The 26623-nt window shown below is 38.9% G+C and overlaps 2 protein-coding genes across 8 annotated transcripts in view; one reads left to right on the top strand and one right to left on the bottom strand.

Moving 5' to 3' along the window:
• The window catches only part of ZMAT2 (zinc finger matrin-type 2), a 63779-nt gene extending 62121 nt beyond the window's left edge, over positions 1 to 1658 (bottom strand). The window contains exon 1 of the mRNA XM_039326078.1: positions 1530 to 1658. Within this exon, the coding sequence (XP_039182012.1) occupies positions 1530 to 1547 (18 nt within the window). The 5' untranslated portion in view covers positions 1548 to 1658. The remainder of the gene's footprint in view (positions 1 to 1529) is intronic.
• Positions 1591 to 26623, top strand: LOC120300263 (histidine--tRNA ligase, cytoplasmic-like). 7 transcript variants are annotated; one of them, XM_039326071.1, is made up of 15 exons: positions 1591 to 1727; positions 3071 to 3280; positions 6722 to 6802; positions 7038 to 7121; positions 7477 to 7596; positions 14091 to 14186; positions 15674 to 15799; positions 16066 to 16173; positions 16298 to 16396; positions 17358 to 17451; positions 17697 to 17824; positions 18299 to 18541; positions 22732 to 22848; positions 24998 to 25144; positions 25310 to 26623. In XM_039326071.1, exons 2-15 carry the CDS (start codon positions 3179 to 3181, stop codon positions 25373 to 25375), a joined length of 1611 nt encoding a protein of 536 aa, XP_039182005.1. In that variant the 5' UTR covers positions 1591 to 1727; positions 3071 to 3178; the 3' UTR covers positions 25376 to 26623. The 7 variants fall into 7 exon arrangements, with proteins under 7 accessions (XP_039182005.1, XP_039182006.1, XP_039182003.1 ...); XM_039326072.1 differs by having other exon boundaries at positions 1593 to 1731; XM_039326069.1 differs by having other exon boundaries at positions 1658 to 1797.

Genomic DNA, 26623 nt, shown 5'->3' with positions numbered 1-26623 from the left:
TTGGCTTTTGAAAGCCAATAGAATAGACTCTCTTGAATAGAGTCTAATTCTATTGGCTTTCAAAAGCCAATAGGAATTGTCCAGGCTGTCTCTGCCCTGCTGAGCCCACCAAAAGTCCCATTCTGCAAACGGTGCTGCACCAAGTTGAGTAGTCCTCGACTTACGACCGGTTGAGTAGTTCCTCGACTTACGACCGGTTGGGGGTCACGGCATTAAAAAGGTTGAGAACCACTGGTCTAGTTTAATGAAAAGAAGGACTACAGATGACATGATAGGGATATCTCAGGGATTGCCACAAAGAAGAGGGAGTCAAGTTATTCTCCAAAGCACCAGAGGGCAGGACAAGAAACAATGGATGGAAACTAATCAAGGAGAGAAGCAACCTAGAAATAAAAAGAAATTTCCTGACAGTTAAAACAATTAACCAGTGGAACTGGCCTCCAGAAATTGTGAATGCTCCAATACTGGAAGTTTTTAAGAAAAGATTATTCTATTCTATTCTGTATTTCTGTGGCTTCATACTGTATAAATCCAGCTCCTATGATCTATAAACCATCGTTTCTTACTTAATACAATATGCCAACTTTAAAAGTAGTCCTCAATTTATGACCATAATTGTATTGCTAAGTGAAATATTTGTTGAGCTTTGCCCCAGTTTACAACCTTTATTGCCACAGTTGTTAAGTGAATGACTGTAGTTAAGTTAGTAACATGGTTGTTAAGTGAATGTGATTTCCCCATTGACTTTGCTTGTCAGAAGGTTGCAAAAGGTGATCACATGACCCCAGGACATTGCAACCATCATAAATAAGAGACAGTTGCCAAGCATCCAAATTTTGATCATGTGACCCTGGGGATGCTGCAATGGTCGTGTGAAAATGGTTGTTAATAGTGAACCCACTATGTGGCTATTGTCATACTTGAAATCAACAGGAAAGTAACTGAAAATAAAATCACCAATGATCTTACATAAACCTGTGGACCCTACTTTTCTCCCACTCATATAGTTAAAGTGATATCCAATAAAAGGAGATTCTTAACAATGAAATTAAGTTATTTGCACAAATCATTTAAAATTAAAGAATTCACCACCTTTAGATTCTGTGGAAGATGGAGTTAGGATCCAAGAGTTAGTATGCAACCATGAAGTCTGCATAACCACAGGAACAAACCTTTTAGTCTCCTTCTTTAACGAGGGCACCTATCGCCTTATCGTTTTATCCTGGGAGCTTCCCGATTTCCGTTTGTGAGGCCACTGTATCACCCAAAATGCTGGTGTGACTATGGCCAAGCCCATAGAGGCTCCTCGGGGGTCCCGGCTACACACATGCATTGCAGAGAGAACCTATCAAGAGTTGAAGTCGGACCTTTTCTTACGGCCTTGAAAAACATGAGGCGCTCCAGATCTCCGCCGATGAAATTATGCGGAGGTCCTTACCGACTCTGCATTATGATTCTCAGCAAATGAGCTAGAATAGAAACCGTATTTTTCTTTCGTTGTGGGAACAAAACACAAATCTATGACCTACCCCGCTGCTCGACGCCATCTTGCCTCCGAAGAGTCCGGAAAGCCGGAAAACGACGCGCGCCCTCCCAGAGCTCGGGAAGGGCAGGCTCCGCGGCGTCGGAAGGTCTTCCTGGCCGTAGAGGCACCCGGAAAGTGGAGAGGAGGGTTATGTGGGCCTCGGCCCTTTCTTCAAAGCGGCCAGGAGCCCTTCCTCCTCACCGTAGGTACCTTTCTGCTGGTCGGATGCTCCCAAGTCTGAACCTGGAGGCTGAAGGAACGCGCGCTACGCGGTTTGCTTTTACTTTATGCTTTAGGCGTAGTTGCAAACTCTAGTTGCAAATCTTTAAACAAAGGGTGTGTTTGTCCACGTGTTCGTGGCACGTGTCACTTCTTTAGCCGTAGAACAAATCGAGGGGTTAAAATAAACAAAAAAGTATGTCAGAAGACCGAAGCAGGGTGGGTGAAATGGTAATTTACTGCAGTGTTTTTCAACTTTGATGATTTAAAGCTAGAAAGACTTCAACTCCCAGAATTCCCCAGGCAGCAGACTGGCTTGAGGTATTCTGGGAGTTGAAGTCCACCTATCTTAAACTTTTCCAAGGTTGAACAAAACTGGTTTTTCATTTTAAATCTGTGACCCAAAAAGTGAAAACGATTTACTTCCAGTGAGGAATATGTTTTATGAAATTCTGCCATTCTCTGACCTAAGCTTTTTTCTTCGAGAGAGGGACTTTGATTTAGAAAATTTCCTTTGAACAATTCGTGTATTTTATGGGAATTTTAGAGAACGATAAGGAAATTCTTGCTTATTTAGAACTTTTATCTGCACAGCCCTTCCTCGTTTTGTGAAACGGCGATTTAACTTTTCAAATTGCATTTGGGCGTTAATAACCATTCTTGTCCCGCTCGATTCCTTAATCTAATTAACATTACACAATGTTTGTGAAAGTCGGCTGGTGCAGGAGTGAGCAATCCTTTTGTATTGGCGCTGCTTGCAACAAGGAAGTGATGCGAAGTTCGTGGGATTTAGCGCGCCCATGGGCAGGGATGGGATCTTTCTTGCTGGGGGATAGTTTCAATGGATCTTTTTCTTCCTGTTTCTGAAGTGTGTTTCCTGCTTCAAAATGGCGGAAAATCCCGCCCTTCATTTCTACCAATAGAGAGGTGTGTGGGCTGTGCAAGAAAGAAGCTAGGGACTTTAGGTTAGTCATCCCTTAGTATTGGCTGTAGGAGTGATACAGTTATACCAGACCTAAACTGTACTGTGCCATAAAGTTTACTGTGTCATGATGCTTATGCCAATCATATCCTGACCTAATCTTTCTAATAGATTTGGGAGATCCAAATGGAATGAATCCCTATTCGGTATACCTGTTAAGCTCTATAGTGGAAGAGTAGAGAAGTTATGAGTGTGATCAATGAATGCAAGTGTTGTTATTTTGCTCTGTAATTACGTTGCCTCTTTGTTTGCTGTGGTACTAAACATTAGGCCAATATGATTTCTTCATTAAAGGATTTATCTATATTTTTCTCCATTTTCTTTGCATATCTTATTATTTATAGATCATAATTTTGCCCACCTCTGGCTAAAATGAAGGCAATTCTTTATGTATCTGATGTACTAGTAGTATTACACTACAGTAGCTGATGTAATTATCTAAACTTTCCAACATGCACTGGATCACTGTTTTAAGAACGGCTTCCTTTCAAACCCAGCACTTGGCTGTACAGTTTCGCATCCTACGTTTATTTTCCAGTCATCTTTCAAATCAGGTATGCCTCATTTAGTAGTATTTAATTCTCCTCAATATAGTCTGCTTATGTATTTAGAATTCTAAGATTATTTTGATCTGTGGCTCTGTTTATTGACTGGGAACTATCTCAATTGCAAATATTGGAACGGAAAAATATTTATATAATATTTTTATTTATCCTTCATTATTATACACAGCCCTTTCTTAATCTGTAGATGCTAACGTATGAACAATATTTTATTTATTCCTTTCAATTTAAAAGATACCAGATAGCTAGATTGGGGAAAAACACGTTGCTAGATTGTTTGTGGAATTCTTTAATCACATAAGCCTGGGTTAGGTGGGCAGTTATCTGAATTAATATTAAAATGTTACTTCAACATGTTTAGGAGGGCTTGTTAACAATATTTAAGTTAAGTACAATATCGTATGTCAAGTTTCTAACATTATTAATACATAGCACTGTGTTAAGCACTTTTAATATTTCCTTCTCTGGGTGGGCTGACTTCCCACAAATCTTCCCCCTTTGTGCCATAAGAGTATGGATAGCATACTTTTACTGGCACAAAATTAAAATTGTTTCAGTCAGGGAGATTTGATAAACAAGCTTTTAAACTGTTAATGCAAAAAAAAGGAAGACACTAATAGAGGCAGCAGAAAATTTTTAGAAATAAATAAATAAATAAAAAGATCCCTGCAGTGGCTCCCAAAAGGGGGGCCTTTTAACCATGAAGGTCTAAAGCCAGGGCAAAAGTTCTTTTAGGTGGAAAAGAAATTTATAGTTTCCAATATTCTGTGCCAATTATTTTCAAATGTTGGATGTCACTTTGAGCTTCCAGTCAGGTTTGCACATTCCCCAAAACCCCTCACAGCCATGTTTTGCCTCAATACATAACCACAGGCTGCCCATTTTCAAGGGTTGTTTCCTGCCTTAGTTCAGTGCATCCAGGTTTGTAATATTCAATTGAGGTTAGCCAGTGTGCAAACCAATATATTATTTTTTCTTAAATTGCACACAGTCAGCCTTAGGATTCCCACTCTGAGTCCACCAGTGCAAGATATTCAGGGCTTGGGTTTTGGAGATCTCTTTTCTGCTCCCTTCTAAGTGAGAGCATATGAACTGCAAATCGCCTGAGGGGGCCTGATTCTTTCCCCCTTGGAATTTGCAGTGCTACAGAGCTTTATTGAAAGTAGGTGTGATTCTGAATCATGTGTGGGTGTGCGTGTGCATGCAGCTACTTCAACAAAACAGGCAGTACAAGGATCCTGGACAAATTTTCCCTCCCACCAGTAGAGAAGTCCAAGGTGTTAAAAACTTGCTGTGCCAACTATTCCCAAATGCCATCCCTCCAGAAATCCATTTAACTGGCTGGTTACATTTCAAATGAGGCAAGAAAGGAACCCTTACAGTGAGTTTCTGCCCTCCCCCATAGTCTTCCTAATTTTCTTCTGAGGCTTCACGTGGGGACCAATGGCTCCAGGATTCCTTCCTTTGCAGCTTTCACAGGCATCTGGGGGAATGGTTGGACTTGGGAAGATCTGTTCCACTCTGGTTGCATGGTGGCTTTCTAGTGGATGGCTGGATTCAAACCCTATTCTCTGGCTCAAATGGGTGGGGGCAGCATCTGGGGCAGTGTGCTCTGTTTCCAAAGGTTTGGGGGTTGTCTATACAAGGCTGAAAGACATGAGAAAAAGGTTCCCTCCCCCCTTTCTGGGTGGGCTCTCCCAGGAGAGACAGACAAAGGCATGGAGAACAGAAGATAAGAAAAGGAGAAGTAGAATTGGGGGGTGGAGGTAGCTTGGAGGCAGAGAGATGAGAACAAAAGAAAGGCTGGATTTTGGTAAGAGAACGTAAACAAAAGATCTCACTTGTGGAATTGAACATTTGCAACATGTTAGAGAGGACTTAAGGACTTGCAGCTTGAAAATGCTGGGCAGCTTGAGAATGCTGAAAACTCCAAATAATTTTGAAAGCCTAATATTTTAAGGTATGCAATTTGCCAGGGCAGGAGAATCTACCTTTAACATTTATTCTAAAATAGACCACATTATTTTAGAGATTAAAAAATGCTTATGTGTTCCAGGATTAGTTTCATAGTAGCTTCACTGATTAGTGATAGGGTAAGAAAAGTAACTTAGTAAGAAAAGATTATTTCCCTACACAGGCAAACTTGAGTTTCAGGAGACTCTTGTAGCTAGACACACCTTATGTTTCAGGAAAAGGGACGACAGATAAAACCATTTACAACACATACAGAAAATGCACAAATAAAACAAACAAACAAACTTTTCATTCTAAATGAACTTAAAACATTCTATCCTAACAAAAGGCAAAAGGGAATTCAATTATCTTCAGCCTGTTTTCTGGCCAGACAAACAGGCTGAAGGTATTTTCTTTTGGTGGCTTATTTTAAGCAGAATTTCTAGTAGAATTTTAAAATTCTTTTCTCTTTAGATTAGAGACAATTAACAGTCACATTTACCTCACACACAAAGATTTTGACACACATATACACACAAAGACAAGGAAACGAACAGAAAAGGGAAACAAGTCTTAGTTTTACACATCCTGGTCATTCCCACTATAAATCTCAGTTAAATTAGGGAAGGCACAAATCTTAAACATATCATGTAGTTGCATAGAAAGAGAGAGAGAAAAAATCACTATTCCTATATTTTAATTTCCTTTTAAGTACCTTTATTTAGCCAAATTAGTTTCCCAAAGCCCTGAGCAAAGCCCCCCCCCTTTTTTTGCACAATTTCTCTGTCTCTTTTTCATACCTGCCTGAACGGGTAGTCGATTCCCGTCCCAGACCTCAAGCAAGTCTTTTATGGGGGAGTCTATCTTGACCTTCGAACTAGAACATCCCATGATTCCCCTATTTCCGATGTAGGGGTTCACTTTGGCTTAGCTGGGTCCGGTGCACTTGAAGCCTCCTTGTGAGACTTCCGCCTACCACCACAGTTTTCCGGTGAAAAACGGACCCGTGGAGGACTGATATCCCTAACAGAGTATGGGTTGCTCCTTCAGGGATTCTCTATCACAGTTTCAGACCGAAAAAGGGTCTGTGAGGACTCTTCTGCTCCCCGCAGAGTGTGGGTCGCTCCTGTACTGGCTTTTCCTTCACAATCACAGTTTATGGACCTCTGCTTGCTTTTCAGAGGTATGGGTCGCTCCTAGCCTGGGGCTTAATTTTCCTAACTTGGAAAATTAAGGAAAATCCCTCCTGGCCTCCATTCTCGGCAGCAAAGGCTTTTTGCAAAGGTGGCAAAAGACTTTGCAAACAGAGGGAAGGCTTCAATGTTTTAGGCCTTCCTTCCATTTGCAAAGCCTTCTGCCACAGATCTCGTCGAGGCCTCCAGTTGCAGAGAACAGAAGACTAAAGTTCTGTGAGATCAGTTGAGATCAGTAGCGCGAAATCTTGCACCACTGATCTTGCATGATCTTTTGGTACTTTAGGCCTCCATTTTCTGCAAATGCACCAAAGGCCTGAAGCATCGAACAAGCCAAGAAATGGAAAGCTCCCTGGATCTTCGCAAGGTGAGTATCCACAGGGTTAGTGCCTGTATAAACCCGGGGGGGGGGGGAATAGGCAGGGCGAATGTTGCAGAGCCTCTGCAATAGTTCATAACTGTGAACAACTGCCGTGGTGCTGCAACATTCATAATTTTGGGACTATATTATAATTGCTTGGGGGGAGTTAGGTTGTAACTTGGAATGGTCGCTAAGTGAATTGTCGTAATTTGGGGATTACCTGTACTCTGCTTTTTCCCAGGTTACTGAAGATGCAGAAAAACAGCTATCACATCAGCAGAATGCTGGTGCCTCAAAAGGAAACTTGATTCTCAAAGTTCCCAAGGTAATACCCCATGGTGTGACTTTTCTGGATCTACTGTATTATTTTCCTCTCCAGGGTTTCTTCCAAGTAGTTTACCACTGATAATCTGTTCAGTGGAAAAAAATGCATTTTAAGTGAACTTGCGTCTTTCCAGATAAGTTTTGTTTATGTATTGTATGTCATATATGTTATAATATATTATATTATATTATGTTATGTTATATTATACACACACACACACACACACACACACACACACACACACATATATACGCATATACATACACGCGCGCACACACACATTCTGCTTTTTCAGTTTTATCCTCTTCCAAACAAGTTCATGTTCTAACCTCTTTGTCTTGTCTTGAACTCCTAGGGCACCAGGGACTTTAGCCCAAAGCAAATGGCTATCCGTGAAAAAATCTTTAGCACCATAATTAGTTGTTTCAAGCGTCATGGAGCCGTGACAATAGACACTCCTGTGTTTGAGCTAAAGGTGAGAGTAAGTCAGTAATAATTTTGCTGTTCACGATAAGGTTTTTGTAACCTATTTCTTTGGAATAATCCAACTTTCTTAATTAATTAAACTGTATGCGTCATTGAACATGGTGATGGGTTAGGAGAAAGGAAGGATGGTTTTGTTTTGTTTTTATTATTGAATTCATTGATTATGCTGCTACTTTGTTTCAAATAATGAAGTTTAGAAGTGGGGATTAGGATAGTTTCTTAAATGGAAATATATTTATTCTGTAGCGTTTTTATACAGGTAGGCCTTGAGTTATGACTGTAATGGAGCCTGCCCATTATGGTCATAAGTTGTGACAGTTGTAAAGTGGGCCAATCATATAACCGACCCAATTTTATGATCCTTTGTTGCAGTGGTCCTTAATCAAACAGAACAGTTAATAAGCAAACCAGTGATTTGATATGAGGCCAGTTTTGCTAAAAACTGGTAGTAAACGCCAAACACTGAAAATTGCCATAAATGTGACCTGATTGCAAAGCACCTGAAGTGCAGTCACTGTGTGGGGGGCAATTGTTGGAACTTTGAATGTGGGCCATAAATACCCCCCAGATATTCTTCTGAATTTTAAATGGTCAGCTAAACAACCAGTCATAAATCAACCGCCTATAATGTGAAATTCTACAGCATCCCTCATTTTCACCAAAATATTTTTTTAAGCTCTGTATTTTACAAGCACAATCATAATGTTAGGAGTACATGGAAATTGTCAGCTTGATTAGAATAATGCTAGGAGATATTTCCAGAATACCCTAAAATGGATTTATCCTTTACAAATTTACAACATTAGGTGTTAAAGAACTAAAAAAGATGAATGTAAGCCAAATAAATCTTATTCCTAATGATAAAGTCATAATAAAATGTTTAATATCAATTCATGATTTTATAAAACATTCTTACAATGAGGATACAGTAATACTGTGTGCTTTGCAATAAAAATAGTAAATATAGCCATGTATTTCAAACAGATCACTGTGCAATAGCATCTCTTCTACAACGGAAATTGTCATATATGAAAATATATTGTAATATGATACATTATAGTAGTATATCTTGAATGTAGTAATTTAGTGCTTAAATCTTGAATTATAAATTATCTAAGTAAAAATTGTTTTATACAATTATTTCATCAGGAAGTATTTTTTATAAGCATATTCTGTCCTTTTTCATAGCTGGGTTATTTGTATCAACCTTATTTATCCTCAACCTATGTTATACAAGTAGTCCACAACAGTTCATTTAGTGACCGTTCAAAGTTACAAGAGCACCCAAAAAGTTACTTATGACCATTTTTCACATTTATGACCATTGCAGCATCCCCATGGTCATGTGATTTACATTTACATATGACCATTTTTCACATTTATGACAGTTGCAGTGTCGCGGAGTCATGTGATCCTCTTTTGTGACCTTCTGACAAGCAAAGTCAATGGGGAAAACAGATTCCCTTAACAACCATGTTACTAATTAAGAACTGCAGCGATTCATTTAACAAATGTGAGGAAAGTCATAAAATTGGGCAAAACTCACTTAACAAATTTCTTACTTAGCAACATAAAATTTGGGCTCAGTTGTGGTTATAAGTTGAGGACTATCTGCAGACTGTTTAAATTTGACTTATTTGGTACTTCCCAAAAGGTGTATTTTTTTCGTATTCTTCCTTGCTGGTCTTTGGTACTTTGTTTGAAGAGAGAATGCTTTTAATCTTGTTTAACGACGATTCAAAGTTACAGTGGCCTCAGAAAGGATGCTTTACGGCCTGTACAACACTTCCCTGGATATTTCAAACATTTGGCAACTGACTCACATTTCTAACTGGAAGCCAAGCATCCCACAATCATGTGATTACCATTTGCAATCATTTCTGTTGATTTCCCTAGAAAGGTTGCAAGAAAGGCTGCGTTCAGAGGGGAGCTAAAAATCCTTTGTGGGGGAATGCAGGAAAGGAGCAGAAATCTTCAGGATTTCAGTGCCATTCCTGCAGCCTACTGAAGGATTTCCCCTCCCCTCCTGGCATCAGGGCTACAGAAGAGGAGTTGAAATCCTCCAGCAGGCTACAGAAACATTTGCGAGCCAGAGGTCTACCTCTTTTGCTCCATTTGCTTAATAACCCAGGAGATCACTTAACAACTACCACCAGGAGTGTGTAGGTTGCAGTCATTAAGCGAAGCAGTCACATGGGCATTTTGTTTAAGGACCGCTTTGCTCAACAACTGAGATTCTGTCTTGGGAGTTAATGCCCATCAGGTGCCTGATCCAGATCATTGAGGGCCTAACACCCACTAAAGGTCACATGTTAGGTCTGACTTTTGTCTCAGCAAAGTGGCAATGTGAGTTGGTTAGGATCATGTCAATATCTGTCCCTTGTCATGACCAACTTGTCCGTCGCTCTGAAGTTCTCTAGTACTGTCCATTGCAGGGAGTCTGAGCCTACTTATTTAATGTGGGTGCTTCATCACTGAAGGTTTTTAAGAAGAGACTGGACAGCCATTTGTCTGAAATGGTATAGGGCATTGGTTCTCAACCTGCGGGTCGGGACCCCATTTAGGGTCGAACGACCATTTCACGGGGGTTGCCAAACAACGCAGTCCACCATTTTTTTCCCCTTAGCTGTGCTACTCCCTTTTATTCTATTAGCTTTTGAAAGCCAATAGAATAGACTCTCTTGAATAGAGTCTAATTCTATTGGCTTTCAAAAGCCAGTAGGAATTGTCCAGGCTGTCTCTGCCCTGCTGAGCCCACCAAAAGTCCCATTCTGTAAACGGTGCTGCACTAGTTGAGTAGTCCTCGACTTACGACCGGTTGGGGGTCGCGGCATTAAAAAGGTTGAGAACCAATGGTATTGGGTCTCCTGCCTGAGCAGGGGGTTGGACTAGAAGACCTCCAAGCTCCCTTCCAGTTTGATAATCCACCACAGACTCCTGATAGACTCTGCTGGGTTTCAGAGGGAACTTGAAGAAATTTCTTTGGGGTACAGTTTGGCTGAAGCCTTAATCATCTCTTATGAATGAGAGGATGATACTAGCTTTATATTGGATTATGCATGTGGCCCTCCCTGTTTTGAATCTTGAGGTAGTCCCTGTTTTTCACAAAAAACAGGGAAAATGAAGCAACAAAAGAGATGCCTGGAACACTGTGGGAAAATTAGGAGTGAGCTTATAGTAAGGATTATACTATGGCAATAAGAACAACAAAATGTAATTATTTTTCTGTTCTTATTGCGTCGGCCAGCAGCCTTAGGTGGGATGACCTGAGCTGGGACAAAAGGATTACAGGAACATTATAAAAACTGCTGTGAGGATTATTCTAGACATCTGACAGATAAAATCTGATTTTACCTAGAATTTGCTGTGATTTGGATTCTGGCTGTGCAAGTCCTGTTGAGGTGATTGTGACATAGTTTAGGTTAATTTGGGAGGGGGAGTTTATATCTGTAACTTTAAGGACATCTTTAAGGCAGAATCCTCAGAGCTGTGAGTGTATTACAGCAAAGTGTCTCCTGGTTGATAAAGGCCTCCCAGGAGATGGAAGGTGGTTGGGCCAAAGTGGTGATAAATTCATTCTTGAGTGTGGAGGTAGTTCTGCCTGCCCTGAAGGAAGCAGTAGTCCATCCTTCTGAAGAAACAATAGCTGGACAACTTTCATCTGATCTCCAACTTCCTGTTTTTGGTCAGGCTGCATATTCAGATGATCTTCTTGAAAATGGATTATCTGGTCTTATTCCAGTTGGGTTTCAGACCTTGTATAGTAATGAGATGACACTGATTACACTTGTTGATGACCTATGGTAGGCGGGGATAAGGGCAGCTCATCCCACCTGGCCCTTCTTGACTTCTCAGCAGCATTCACTATCATCAGTGGTATCCTTCTAGATCAGCTTGTGGAGATGGGAAGTACATTTGTTATAGTGGTATTCTTCCTTTATTCAGGACTGCTTCCAGTCACTGTTGGGGGAAGCAGAGATCTAGTACTATCAATATGCTGATATTTAGCTGTATTTCAGCTCCTGGTCACTCAACTGATGCTATTAAAGTTCTGACTCTGTTTCTCAAAATACGGTAATCTGGATGGGAAAGAATAGACTCTGGCTTAACTTGGGCAAGACCAAGTAACTGTGCTTTGATCCCAGAGATTTTCCATCACTATTTCTGGATGGGGCTTCTCCTGAACCTCTCCTGGATTTAAACCTCCAGCTCAAGGAGCAGGTGATAACCATGGTTTTGAGGACCTTAGCGCAAATCTATCTCAGTAGAGATCCATCTGTTTTGCCAGTTCCTGAATTGGCTCTGGTCACAGTTGCTCATGTGTTAATGATTCTAATCTGGATGAGTGAAATATTTTGTACATGGTTCTGTCCCTAAAAGACCACTCAAGCTACAGCTTATCCAGAATTCAACAGTATAGGTATGGATTTTCCTCAGTATGCTATGTAATACCAATAGTTTGCATGCTGCACTGATTACTGGTTGGCTTCTGGATGCAATTTAAGGCATACTTCATAGCAAAGGATAAGGGTATTTGAGGAAACCCCTTGACTTAATTATCTGTACTGGTTCAAAAAGATTAAACCGGGTTGGCATGGTCCTTGCCATCTTGCCGGACCCTGAAGCATGTCTTCTCTTAACTGCATCTGTCCTGTGGAACAGCTTGACCTCCAAGTTCCAGATGGCTCCAACCCTTCTGGCTTTTGAGCACTGAGCCAAGATGTTGTATGAGCTATCCGTGTATGTCTATGTGTGCTTTGCAAATTACTGTGATGGGTATTATAGATGTTATGCATATTTCTACTGACTTATTTAGAATTTTATTACGTTTGGGAGGGGGGGGATGTTTAAGGTTGTTACCTGGTCGGAGTTACTGGCAGATGCTTCACTGATAAACTCCTTCATAGTTAGTATGGTGAGAAAATACTTCACACGGCATCTCCTTTTTTACCTGCCATTTATTGTTTCTCCTACTCTCCTACTCTTGGAGGGTGGGGGATTATTCCTTGTTATTGTTTTTTATACTGGGTTTTTATTTTTGTAAGCCACCCAGAATCTCTTCAGAGTGAGTTGGGCAATCATATACATTTTCTTAAATAAATACTGTTGGAAAATAGAACATCGGATTTACTGTGAGATTCTTCTATAGTGGTTAAATAATTTTTACTCCCACTCTGATAAGAACAATTTTATTATAGTCAATTATTTTGTGTCTTCTAAATTCTAATTAGAATGGGATATCTTTTCCCCCTTTTGTTTGTTTCTATAAATTATTTTCCTGTTTTTCAATACTCCTCTTGAATAGGATAATACAGTGTTACTATCAAGCTTGGGTAGGAAAGCTCTGTCCCCTCATGAAGAGTTGACAAAAACCTTTGATTTTTTTTTTCTTCTAGATTGACTGAGGAATTATCTGTCCTATGATACTCTGAGTCTACTATAGGATTGCAATAATCTCCATTTCTATTATTGAAAGATGTATCTTACTTTCCTTTTGAACTACTTGTAGTTCATAGTTCTTGGTCATATGGCCTAACCATTAGGTAAAGAAATAATATGTTCAATGGGTTTCCAATGCAGTAGGATTCTTACCTATCCTAGTAGCTTAGCAATGAAAAGGTACCTTGGTGTACTCTAAGAAAAGGTGAGGGTTTCAAAAGTACTGGGCAAAACATTCATAGTAGATTATAGCAAGTAACGTGTCAGTATATTTCAGAACAAATCTTATAAGAACGTTTTAGCAGGAAAATAGGTGCTTCTGTGAGGGAATCAAGGAATTTAAAGTATGACAGAATGGAGGGGGAGAGCAGGATTGTTAGTATACACCTATGAAAAGAGCAATGTGTGCAGACAGAGAGGCAGAGACAGTCCTAAAGAGACAGAATGAGACAGACAAAATATATTGGTACAAATGGTAAGGAACCTGGTTATGATCAAACCCACAGAGGTGGATGGACAGAAAGACTCAAACACTGACTATCGTTTTCCCATTTCCAGTAATCTGGAAGTTTTAGAATGGACAAAAAAGACATAAAATGGAGCCAAATTAAGTAAGAATTTGAAATACAAATGATTATGAATATGTAATTGCTAAAATGTACACATTTTTGAAATTTGAAATGGAGAATAGGATAAAGGATGTATGATAAAGTTCTGATTCTGTTTCTCAACTGTTGGTTATAATATACAGATGGATCAGTGGGAAATATGAAGTTAAAAGGGTTGGAATTTAAACTGTGTTATGAACTCAAAGAGGATTTTTTAGAAAATGGTTTATCATTGAGACATGATGCTAAAAAAATTATATATGTAAATTATATATCTATGTGTCTATATGTATAAAGATATTTCTTTTTTTCTTTCAGTTAGTTTGTGTTAGCTTTTATCTTCTTAAAACTTTTAATAAAATAATATATGAGATTGAAACATAGAGTTACAAATGACAAAATATGTGTTTCTTTTTTTTCTTTTCCTTCATTTAAGGAACTCTTGCTAGAAAACTACGGTGAAGAGACAAAGTTGATTTATGATCTGGAAGATCAAGGAGGAGAGATGCTGTCTCTTCGATATGACTTAACTGTATCCTAACAAAAATTCTAACTTGCAAAAACCACTTTTTAAAAGATAGAATGTCTCGGGCAGAATTGTGGAATAATAGATTGCTGCATGACCCATAACGGTAATTGAAGATTGGTCAAAAATTGCAAGGGATTCAGAAGAAGCTTCCTCTTTCTAGTTGATTTGTTTAAGACAGGCATGTCAAACTGCGGGCCTGCGGGCTGGATGCGTCACACCGAAACCGCTCCCACCCCATTGCCGGCAATGGGGAAAAAGTCCCACTACATCGCACGACATCATGTGACATCGCGAGTTTGACATGCCTGGTTTAAGGTGAGCATATCAGATCAGAGCTCTTATTTACAGGTTAGCCAGTATGTTTTCATTCACAATTTAATGTGTTAGGGTGAAACTCTGTAATATAAACATCATGAGCCAGTGCAAGGTGTCATCTTCTGTAAAAATCTTTGAAACTGTTGAAAAGATATAGAGAACTCTTTCTACATACTAACATACAGTTAGTTCTCAAGTGAGCCAGTCAGTGGCTCATGACTGATTTTTTGGACACTTTTTGCAACGGTCATTAAATAAACACTGCAGTCATTAAGTGAATGTGGTCATTAAGTGAATCAGTTTTTTTCCAATGGTTGTTTTTTGCCAGAAACCAGAAGTAAACACTGGAGCCTGGCAAAAAATGTTACAAATTGTGATCACATGACCTCAGGGCATTACAAATGGTTGTAAAGTTGAGCTGGTTACCAGGCACCCAAAATGCAGTCACCTGACAGGAGGGAGTGCGCACAGCTTACAAAAATGTAAGTAGCTTGGGTAAGTTTGAAGTCTCTGTGTCTGTCCTACAATAGAAATGATAGCCATCAATAGAAGAAGCTCCCAAATCTTTGTATATGACCCATGGAATGCATCTTACCACCCAAATTGACAAAATACTAACGTATAACAAAAGTGGATGATGACAAATTGTTTTTAAAAATACATGCTAGAAGAATAATGAAGATATTTAAATACCATTATCAAAACAATATGATTTCAAAATTAATAGTGTAAAAGAAAAAGAGGGGCTAGAACATTTTATTATAAAACAATGTTAATATATTACTTGAACTTATTCTTTATTAAGAGTTAGTCTTTTTAAAAAAAAATACATTCCCTTATTCATATATTGACAATACGTTTCAGCAATCCATTGTAGTAAGTCTTGTCTAGATTTCTCCTTCCAATATGATACAATACTTTTATACCATGTCTCCAGATACCATTATTCTGGAAGTCTTCATAGAATCACAATACACACCTATTTTACATTTTAATTTGTCACTCAAAAAGACTGGAAATGTAGCCTTAGTAATGTCACTGGATGTATTTCTAACTTGAAAACTAGGTGTGAGTTTTTTTGGTTAAAAAGCAAAATATTTCTCAGGTGGAAAAAGATTGCCCATTGTTTGCTTACTTTCTGTGCTATAGGCAAGTTTTCTTAACTATGTTTCTAGGTGCCATTTGCTCGTTACTTAGCTATGAACAAAATTAAACGGTGTAAACGTTACCACATTGCAAAAGTCTACAGGCGTGATAACCCATCCATAAAGAGAGGACGCTTCAGGGAGTTTATCCAGTGTGTGAGTATCTGCAGATTTTTCCACTTTGGGAAGGCAAAACAGAAAGGCAGAGGAGCTATCTTTTCTTTGACCTTTAAATTGAACTTGCCAAAGGAGCAGAGAATTTCATGTCTGAAATATGGAAGTGAATGAGTTCTTTGTGAAATGGGACACATATGTTGCTTCACACTTCAGGAAAATAGGATTTAATCGTTGAGTACTTCAGTCGTTTAATTAGTCTACCTAATTTATTTGGAGATTTTTAATAGCTACTTTCTGTATTCCAGGATTTTGACATTGCTGGCCAATACGATCCTATGATTCCTGATGCAGAGTGTTTGAAAGTCATGCATGAGATCTTAACTGCCCTGCAAGTTGGAGATTTCATTATCAAAGTAAGAAAAACTGGCTGTTTCTTAGTCTAAATGGACTTCTGTTAAGAACTCTTACCTATTAAAAAATCCGCAGTGTATACATTTATTTTTTTAATCTCTTTTTTATTTCTGCTGTTTCCCATAGATCAATGACAGGCGCATTTTGCAAGGGATCGTTACAATATGTGGTATTCCAGAAATCAAATTTGAAAGGATTTGCTCAACTCTTGACAAACTGGATAAGTTAAGTATCTTCAGTGTGATCTTGGTGGGCTTGTAGGAGAGGCAATAAAGTGAATTGGTACAAGTAGAAGAGGGGAAGAGTATAATAATCTGTATATTTGATCATATATTCGAAAGGTAGCAGGATATGCATGCATGAGGGAACATGGAAGAGATAGGATATGTATATGGAAATGGGAGGGCACATGAGGGATAGAATGATAACAATATGTGATGGAAGTCTGCATATAGCATGTTTGTGTGAGAGAATTTATAGTGCATGTGGAAGGAGGGTATGGAATGCAGCCATTGAGGTACTTGAAATGTGGTTTTGTGAATTAGCACTGCTAGACTATGAAGCTGTATGCCTGGATGGATAGGATTTGTTTGGATTCAGGCACATGCAAGCCTCAGTATGGCCCTCAGCTCTAAAAATGTTACCCGTAGGATATGCATGAAATAAAAAGAATAATGATTTCACTTGGATCCTGTTAAATTGCTATTCCCTATGTCTGTATGTCATCCACATTGAAAAAAAGTCAGTTTAAGTTATCTACTTTTTGAGCAAAGAAATGCATTAGCCAAAGGATGAATTACTTTAACTAGATCAGTGGTTCTCAACCTGTGGGTCGGGACCCCATTTGGGGTCGAACGACCATTTCACGGGGGTCGCCAAACAACGCAGTCTGCCATTTTTTCCCCCTTTTCCTTAGCTGTGCTACTCCCTTTTATTCTATTGGCTTTTGAAAGCCAATAGAATAGATTCTCTTGAATAGAGTCTAATTCTATTGGCTTTCAAAAGCCAATAGGAATTGTCCAGGCCGTCTCTGCCCTGCTGAGCCCGCCAAAAGTCCCATTCCGCAAATGGTGCTGCACCAGTTGAGTAGTCCTCGACTTACGACCGGTTGGGGGTCGCGGCATTAAAAAGGTTGAGAACCACTGAACTAGATAATGCATAGTTAACTCCTCCATTTCCTCCACAGGTCACATGGGAGGAAGTAAAAAATGAAATGATCATAGAGGATGTTATTTCTCCTAAGTGTGTCGATCGTATTAGTGAATATGTTCAACTTCATGGTGAGTTTCAGTACAGGCATTCTATAATGTGTTAGTAATTAATCTTTAGATGGAGTAAGATTGACTATGATCCTGCACATTTTTTGTGCAAAGTGCTCTCTTCTTTATGTTTTGTGTTCCAGACATTAGGTTCAACTGAAGTTGAAATAATGTTGAGTTAGTACTGTAATTGTAAGATTTACCGAAGGTGATAGAAAATAATGTAAGTATATCTTCCATCTTTAAATGCATCTGTTTTTCTGCAGGGGGACCATGTCTCGTTGAGAAGCTTCTCAAGGATCCAAAACTGGTACAGAACAGATTGGCTATGGAAGGACTAGAGGACATGAAATTGCTATTTGAATATCTTAGTCTGTTTGGCATCACAGATCAGGTGAATTGGAATGTGGTTGTTATGGTTCCGATAGATGAGACCAGTAGAAATTAGAACTCTGAGGCAATTGCTTTCCTTAAAGAACACTTTTAATGGCTACATGATATCAGCACGAACAAAAATGAAACCAAGACTGAAAGTTATCTCCCCCAAAAAAGTTACAAAGTAAAAGTTGAACTCTCCACCCCTTAGTGTGTCATACATCAGAATCCCCAATTAACACCTTTGGCGGGCTTCCTAATGGTAGCCCCAGCCCGCCAAACATTTAGACTGCTTGACCTTGGTTCCCAAAGAAAGTTATTGTTTTGACTAAACTAAAAGAATGCATCTCTCCTCTCCCATTGCTGTGGCAACCGAAAAGTGAAGAAACATGGCTGAATTCAGAGCATTTGAAGTTTTGACAGTAGTATTAAGTAAATATAAATGATCTGTCCAATATTTTCCTATTAATAGCCCTCTTGTCCTGTTTCACAGGTCTCCTTACATCTGAGTCTGGCTCGTGGTTTGGATTATTACACTGGAGTCATCTGTGAGGCTGTTTTATTGTGCCAAAAGCATAGCCATCTAAACGAGGCTCTTAGCTTAGGTAGTGTGGCTGGAGGTGGACGCTATGATGAGCTTGTAGCAAAGTTTGATTCAAAAGGATATAAGGTACCTTGTGTTGGACTCAGCATCGGTGTTGAAAGGATCTTCTCTATCATAGAGCAAAATAATGAGGTAAGGTCTATTAAGCAGTTAGAAAATGTTAAATAAATGAGGGTTCAGGGTTGTGCATAGAGATCAAAATACAAATGTAGAAGTGTGGAAGTGAAAGACATTTGCAGGATAGGAAATAATGAGAGATGCAAGGACTGTCCAAACTCTAGTTGGTGGGTGGGGATGGGATGAGGGATAGCAAGCCCCAACTCTTAAGCATTGAAGCCTCTCCATTAGTATTTTAAAATATTCCTCAGAGTTTGGCCAGTTGGCCTTCCTGTTTCTTTGCTTTGAAAAAATGATTGGGACCTGGCTATAGCAGATAACAAAGCGTCTTTGGTCAAGGACCCGCCACACGTAATCAGGCCTTTTCCCCTCTTCCTGGCAACAAACCAACTCTGTAGAATTTTTCTAGAAAAAACCTATACAAAGACTCAGTTGGAAAGATTACATCCTATTGGTACCACAAGACTAGAGTCAATCTGAAATAGAACAAGTCTTATTTCATTCTGGCTGGGAATTCTGGGAATTGAAATTCACATTTTTTAAAGTTGCTAAGGTTGAGAAAACTTTTATTTGTTTTTTTTTTTCTTAGCAACTACTAGCTCAGACCACCTGTTTGGTATTTTTATAATCTATAAGCGATCTTTACCAATACTCTTTGAATCACACCTGCCCTCTCTTGCTTGTTCTCATTCTCTATGATCAATCCCCCATATTACAGGCAGTCTGTAATTGAAAGCGAGAACTCTGTCCCTAAGTAATACAGTCATAAAGTGTGCCATCACATCTGGCAGTCCCAGTTGCCATTGTTAGGTGAATCCTGAGCAACTGCAGCTTTCCATAGTCATGTGGTCACAATTTGCGACCTCTGCTGACTTCCCTATTTATTTTCTTGTCAGAAGGCAGCAGTGAAAGTAGCAAGTAGTGATCACATGATTGCAAAAAGCTGTAATGTAACGTAGGCCCTAATTGCGAGCATGTGGCCGCAGGGACAATGCAACAGCCACAACTATGAGTTCCTGTTTTAAGTACCTCTTGTTTAGTGCTGTTGTAACTTTGAATGGTCACTAAATGAGCAGACATTAAACAAGGATTACCCATGGCTAATCAATGGCTGAGTGCTAAGAGAAGCCCTAGAAAAATAATAATGGAATGAACACAAAGAGGTTAAGACTGATCATCCATGGAACTGCATGCTGTTCCAACTCTGGTGCCACATTAAAGAGGTTTGGGTAATTTCATTTTCTTGATTGTGTGTTCTTTAGACGCCTTGATTCCTTAAGTATTTTAATAAGACTTCTACAGTTATGGAATTCCTTGAAAGAAATTAGATTTTTGTAAGCAATCATAGCTTAAAAATTTCCATTACTGAATCACCTGTTAAAATAAGAAAAAGAATAAGCTGGCTTTATCCCCATTTTTCTAATCTAGTTAGCTAAAGGGAAGTGTTATTCTGACATTACAGACATTTACATTGCATCCAGATTAATTTACAAGCTGTTTGGGTTTAAATTTTGCAATTAAAAAGGAGCAATAATCCTTAATATGAAAGATCCGTTAGGGAAGCAGGATGGTGTCATAGTACTGGGCAGAGAAGCAGTAGGTGGTATAGAGACTGGCTAGGCAATTGGGCATTAGGCAGAGTAAATAAGAACAAAGCAAGAAAGGGAGATATACCAAAAAATAGGATGAGATAGATCATCATTCATTTAAAGAACAATTTTATTTTATTTTTTAATTAAAAAACATTATTCTGGCAAATATTTTTAAAAGCATCTTCCTTTATTAACCAGGATGCGATTCATCTGCCCCTCTAAATAATTCAGAGTAAATGAATTAATGTCAGCCCCACTAGATCTCCAAACTATGGCCCCTGAGCTACACCTAGCCCTCTGGAAGGTTTCTTCCAGCCCACCAGCTCCCACGTGTTGTGCTCTGATCCTTTCCAAACAGCACAGGGAAGGAAAGCACCACTGTTGGAAAGGAAAGTAGGACCGATGTGGAGGGGGGGTGCAAGTCAGCTGGAGGGTTGCAGGACAAGGAAGGGAAAACATCTTTTCTTTTAAACTTTGCCCCAGCTTTCAACCAGCTGGAGAGTTGCTTCCTTTCTGGTATGTGTGTGTGTGTGTGTGTGGATTCAAGGGACTCCCTTGGATCATTCCCTTGCCTGTGCACAAAGAAAGCCCCATTCAAACTGGCTCAGGGCAGCCAGACAAGGAAGAGAAAGCCGGCTGGGGGTCTATGGCTACTCACAGTGGCCAGGTGGGCGCAGCTGAGTAGTCACAGCCAAGTGCCGTGACTGGGTGGGTATCGCCAGCTCAGTGCGGCCAGCTCGACGCCACTCACTCGGCGCAGCTGACTTGGTACAGGCAGGTGGATGTGGCTGGATAGGGCGTGGCCGGGTAGGTACAATCAGCTCAGCTCCACTGACTCGGGACGGCTGGGTCAGCACGGAACAAGTTGCACCGATTAACTCGACATGGGGACAACTTGGTGCTCCACAAGCTCCTTGCCTCCCCAAACTCCCAGCAGCCAAACAGGTGCGTGCGCACACACACCGCATTCCAAGTTGGGAACTTGTATCTACAGAGGAAGGAGAGGTCTTTCTCCACAAACCCAGGCAGGATTGGCAGCTTGCCAGCTCAGATGTGGATAAAAGTCTCCAAGCTTGGCATGGGGAGTGTGTGCGTGCGCGCTTGGCTGCCAGCAGTTTGGGGAGACCGGGAGAGGCACTGAGTTGTCCCCACATCGAGTTAGCTGATGCAACATGTTGCATGCTGATCCAGCCGCACCCACCTAGTCACGGCAACCCAGCTGCTACCACCCAGCCATGCCCACACCCAGTCACACTCACCTGGTTGCTGAGAGTTGTCCCATTCCAGTCGGCTGGAGGGTTGCTTTTTTTGCTTACAAAGGGGGAAAGAATGATCCCAGCATAGCTTTTCTGTTTTTGTTTTATGTGCAGATTCTCATTTAATGTAAATTTGTAAACTTTTTAAGTAAATAACATTGAAAAAAAGAATAGCCTTTTCTCATCTGCAGTTATTAATTTATTATTTCTTCGGAGTGTTTGCTAATGTTTGAGGTTTTTCTTATATCATTTTTTTGTATAATAACAGCATTGTTTCTGTAGTTAACACATTTCTTTTTTTGCTTTTGCTGTTGCATTGAGCAAAATAAAATTAATTCAATTATTTTTTTATAAAATATATAAAATCAATAAAATTTATTTTTTTCCTCTGGCCCCTCAAATATTTGCAAAATGTCCAATGTGGCAAGTTTGGAGAACACTGAGGTAGACCATACCAAAAGGTCCTGAAGGCAGGACAAGAAGCAACGGGTGGAAACTAACCAAAGAGAGAAGCAACCTAGAACTAAGGAGAAACTTCCTGACAGTGAGAACAATTAACCAGTGGAACAACCTGCCTCCAGAAGCGGTGGAAGTTTTTAAGAAGAAACTGGACAGCCATTTGTCCAAAATGGTATAGGGTTTCCTGCCTGAGCAGGGGGTTGGACTAGATGACCTCCAAGGTCCCTTCCAACTTTATCATTATTATTAGTATTAGTATTATTAGTATTATTATTATTATAAAATCAGTTTCACAGAAGACTAGATCTAATTATACTTTATTGGGGTAGGCTATAATAACAGACTCTTGTGAGTCTGTGCTTTAGTTTCCTTCTACCTTATACTTGACGAGTATAAGGGAGATGTTTCCTTGAGTCACTTGCAAAAATTATCTTGCTTCCCAGGACTTAAAGAACATTTCAGCCCTTCTTGCCTGGATATTGAATCTTTCATATTTCTGTCAAGGTCATCTTTAGTTTTAATTTTCCATTGTTCCACACAGGAAAGATAAATTCTCCATCCATCAATAAAAGAATCAACTACTTTATATAAGAGAAATAAGGCAATGTTTCTATAAACAAGCTATTTATAATAATTAAAAGGGAGAATAATAGAAACCAGCAAGACAAAACTGGTTTAGAAACAGTAGGGGAAATGGTTGCATGAAAATAATGCATATTTACTGAGATATAAGTAGGATTATGGTGCAAGATGCAGTACATATAGATAACCATATCCATATTTTAGAAGTAAGTGAAAATGTCTGAAATTTAGAATATTTCCAACGGTAATTACGTCCAATTTGTTTGCAAATTTTAATTAGTTCTGGTTATAATACTGATTTTTTTTTTCCTTTGAGATGGCCAAGGAGAAGATCCGCACGACAGAGACACAAGTATTGGTGGCAACTCCCCAGAAAAATTTCCTTGCATTCAGAATGAAGTTCATATCTGAATTATGGAATGCTGGCATCAAGGTAATACTAAAGAGTTTTTACGCCAGTGTAATATATTTCTGTGAAAAATTATTCACTCCCTTTCAGATTTTTTGAATGCTTGCATATCTTTGCCAGTGAATGTACATGGCATAGGTTACTTGAGAGATTTCCTGTGTCCCATAGTATCTGCTCAGCTCAATTTAGCAGGATTAGTGCACTTCAGGTTCCATTGATTAATCAATGCCATATTTTGGGACCCTGGAAGCAGATTTGTTTTTTCTGCCATTGCTGTTGTTCTATCCTGAGACAGTCAGGATTGAACTGCTGACAGTCGGCAGAGTTAGCCTGCACTATTGCATTCTAACCACTGCACTCATATAAATTGATTATATAATAGTTGGTCACACAGCCAGACAATTAGACTGGATTTGGCATTTTTGTCCACCTCTGAAGACCTTCCAAGGTCCTAGGCTAGGCATAAGTTGTTATGTGATGTTAAGGTATTGTCATAGGCTGTAAGTTGCAATTGGCTGAGGGTGATTTTATAAATACCAATGGTTTTCAAGTGGTGCTTCAGATATTTTAGAATTGCATCCAGGGCACCTAGTACTATGATTATATACACAAAAATTATGTGAAATCCTAGCTGGCAGTTTTTTAGCTAGTGTTGGGCTTTGTACACATTGAGTTCTTCCCAAGAACCTAAGATGTCATAATATATTGTTAATACATATGCATATCCATGCAGTATGGTCTTTTGTAATTGACTGATAGAAATTTTATCAATGTGCATATTTTCTAAGTGTTGTCCAAGATTTTTCAACATGACACCCAGTGCAAGGATAACTACTAAGACCATCATGGCCATAATCTTTCAATTTTCAGATTTTAATGCTTTGTTATCTTCTTTAATTCTTTGTCTTCTATTCTACTAGCTCTTGATATTACCATACCAATTACCCATACTTTCTTCTTTTCAACCTCAGTTAAATACGCTATGTTATGAGCCAAGATTTTATCAGTTCATATTTGGAAATTCCACAATATTTTAACTTGCTCATTTCCCTCTTTTAACTCTGTGTTTTCATCATTTTTTTATTATTGGCACATGATGTTCCAATGAATCATGTTCACAATTGTGTTATGTCATTATAATCAGTTTGTACAATCTTCTTCCACAAATATATGATCTAATGTTTCTTTTGTCTCTGCACAATCTGCATTTTGAATCATTTGGACAATGGATATTGTTTTCTTATTCCATTTGAATCCTATTTTTATCTAGTCCTTTTCTTTGGGGAGGTTCATTATTGTTCATATCTTCTCCATTTCAAGACTATGTCTCACACTAGTTTAATAACCTTCACCAGATTGATAAGCATCAATTATCTTTATTTTGTGTGGAGATCTTCAGAAATTTCTTTAGAGCAGGACATGGCATGCCTTATTTGTGTGACAAAAAGCCTACAGTACTGAGAGGAGTTAAATCTATAAGATGTTTATAGGGTAGCACTGGTCCAAATCAGCTTTGAATGTCTAATGAAGTACTCACAAAAGTGATACCAGTTATTTCTTTAATTGTATTGATTGAACTAGGGAGATGATACTTTTTCCACATTGCCAGATCACCTATTGAATTTATGGAATAAAAGAAACATTGCTGTTATTTATTCACACAGACTATATATTATTATAATTACGTAAATAGTATATAGTATTCAGACAAAGCTTTAATATATAATGGCAAAGTTTTGCAAATATTTGTAAGATCTGAAAGGGGTAAATACTTACACAGACTTGTAAGATGATTATAAAAGCCATGATGGTACAGTGGTTAGAATGCAGTATTGCAGGCTAACTCTACCCACACACTACGAGTTCAATCCTGACCAGCTCGAGGTTGAATCAGCCTTCCGTCCTTCCAAAGTCAGTAAAATGAGGATCCAGATTGTTGGGAGCAATATGCTTATATTGTAAACTGCTCCGAGAGTGCTGTAAAGCAATATAGAGCAGTATATGTCTAAGTGCTATTGCTATATATACAGTAGCCTTCAGTTTAATGAAAAATGTCTCTTTATGTTCGTTTTTTATTAAATGTCTTTAAAAAATTTCTGAGCCAATCATTTTTTACTATATCTTACTGATGTTGTCAGTATTTATCTTTCCATTTCTTACCAACATTTTTCAGGCAGAGATGTTATATAAAAAAAATCCCAGACTACTGGAACAACTGCAATATTGTGAAGAAACGGGAATCCCACTGGCAATCATTGTTGGAGAACAAGAGCTAAATGATGGAGTAGTGAAACTTCGGGATGTTGTGACTAGGAAAGAGGTTGGTATTGGTGTTTAATAGAGTCAGTTTGAAACTGTTCTGAAATAATCTTCCCTAGAGCTGTTTGAACACCACTGAGATCATGTTTACAATTCAATTTTCCTCAGTAAAAATACTTTATTTTGATGAGTTGCACTAATCAAGTCTCTACTATCTGCTTTTTAGGTTAATATTCCTCAAGAGAATCTTATAGAGGAGATCAAGAGAAGGTTGGAAAAATACAATACTTAATTTCATATAATTGACATTTTATACTGCTCCTAAGGCTGACTTATATGCGTACATACTGCTCTTATGGAATACTGCAGGCCTGTTCAATATTTCATTTTTTGTAATAAAATAATATTTCACATTTTAGTCAAACAAACCAAAATTTAGAGAATTGGACTTGTGTCATTGTACTTTTCTTATCCACTGTTGCTGTGTACATAGCATTAAGTATACTGGCCTTTCAAAAAGAATTAGCTTTGCTGTTATTGTCATTAATTATATTCTCCACTTACATTGCTAATCTGATTTGCATGTCAATTCCCGAATCTGCGGCTAACTACATGGTTGTAAATCAGTGCTGATAGATTTGTAAATGGTTGATAAATGTTTCTAACAGATAGCCACACTCGTTGGTTTAGCCATCTGGCAAAACTCACCATCTGTAGTAGCCTGTTGATCAATGGCTTTGCAGATGTGCAGAGTTTTGAAAGAGCTCTTCACCCATATTGGTTAAGCCATCTTTCAAAATCAAGGGTCTCAACCAGTGTGATGATAAAATAGAGTTTCATTTTTCAAAAGGTACTACTTTTGAAATAACTGAATTCTCATGCTTTTACCCACCATTTCCCAGAGCTGATCTGCAAGATACAGTGTATAATGCTCCAGCCAAATTTTCCAGCTCCACAAACAGAATGGACCTGGAAGAGATAGGAGATCAATAAGTGCTGAATAATAAGTGCTGATCTGATCACATTCCTTATTGCCACTTGACTACACAGCCAACAAGTATATCTGTGACAGCTTATATTCATTTATGGTCTCCTGTGGATTGTTAACTTACTGTAAAGGAATTTAGGACTGACCTTGGGGAAGGTATGTGAGAAATGTTGGGGGAGGCAGGAGAAAAGCTGTTGGAGGAGTGGTAGAAAAAATGTCAAACCTTCAAACATTCTGAATACAGCCATGTTTTTTCGTTTTTCGGTTGCCACAGCAATGGAAAGGAGGAAATGCATTCTTCTAGATCAAAACAGTAACTTTCTTGTGGGAACCAAGGTCAAGCAGCCTAAGTGTTTGCGGGCTGGGGCTGGAGCTACCGTTAGGAATCCCGCCAAAGGTGTTAATTGAGGATTGTGATGTATGACACACTAAGAGGTGGGAAGTTCAACTTTTACTTTGTAACCTTTTTTTTGGGGGGGGGGACTTTCAGTCTTGGTTTTACCTTTGTTCGTGCTGATATTATGTAGCCATTAAAAGTGTTCTTTGAAGAAA

The sequence above is a fragment of the Crotalus tigris genome, unplaced genomic scaffold (genome assembly GCF_016545835.1).
Source record: "Crotalus tigris isolate CLP2741 ecotype Arizona unplaced genomic scaffold, ASM1654583v1 scf7180000024339.11422700, whole genome shotgun sequence".
NCBI classification, from domain to species: Eukaryota; Metazoa; Chordata; class Lepidosauria; order Squamata; family Viperidae; genus Crotalus; species Crotalus tigris.
This window is presented reverse-complemented; position numbering and strand designations above follow the sequence as displayed.

What these genes read in the sequence shown, in the direction of transcription:
- LOC120300263 (XM_039326071.1), top strand. Translation starts at nt 3,179, where the DNA reads ATGCACTGGATCACTGTTTTAAGAACGGCTTCCTTTCAAACCCAGCAC. An exon ending in TGAATATGTTCAACTTCATG is followed by an intron (nt 17,452 to 17,696) that starts GTGAGTTTCAGT and finishes GTTTTTCTGCAG; the next exon opens with GGGGACCATGTCTCGTTGAG. An exon ending in TCATAGAGCAAAATAATGAG is followed by an intron (nt 18,542 to 22,731) that starts GTAAGGTCTATT and finishes TTTTCCTTTGAG; the next exon opens with ATGGCCAAGGAGAAGATCCG.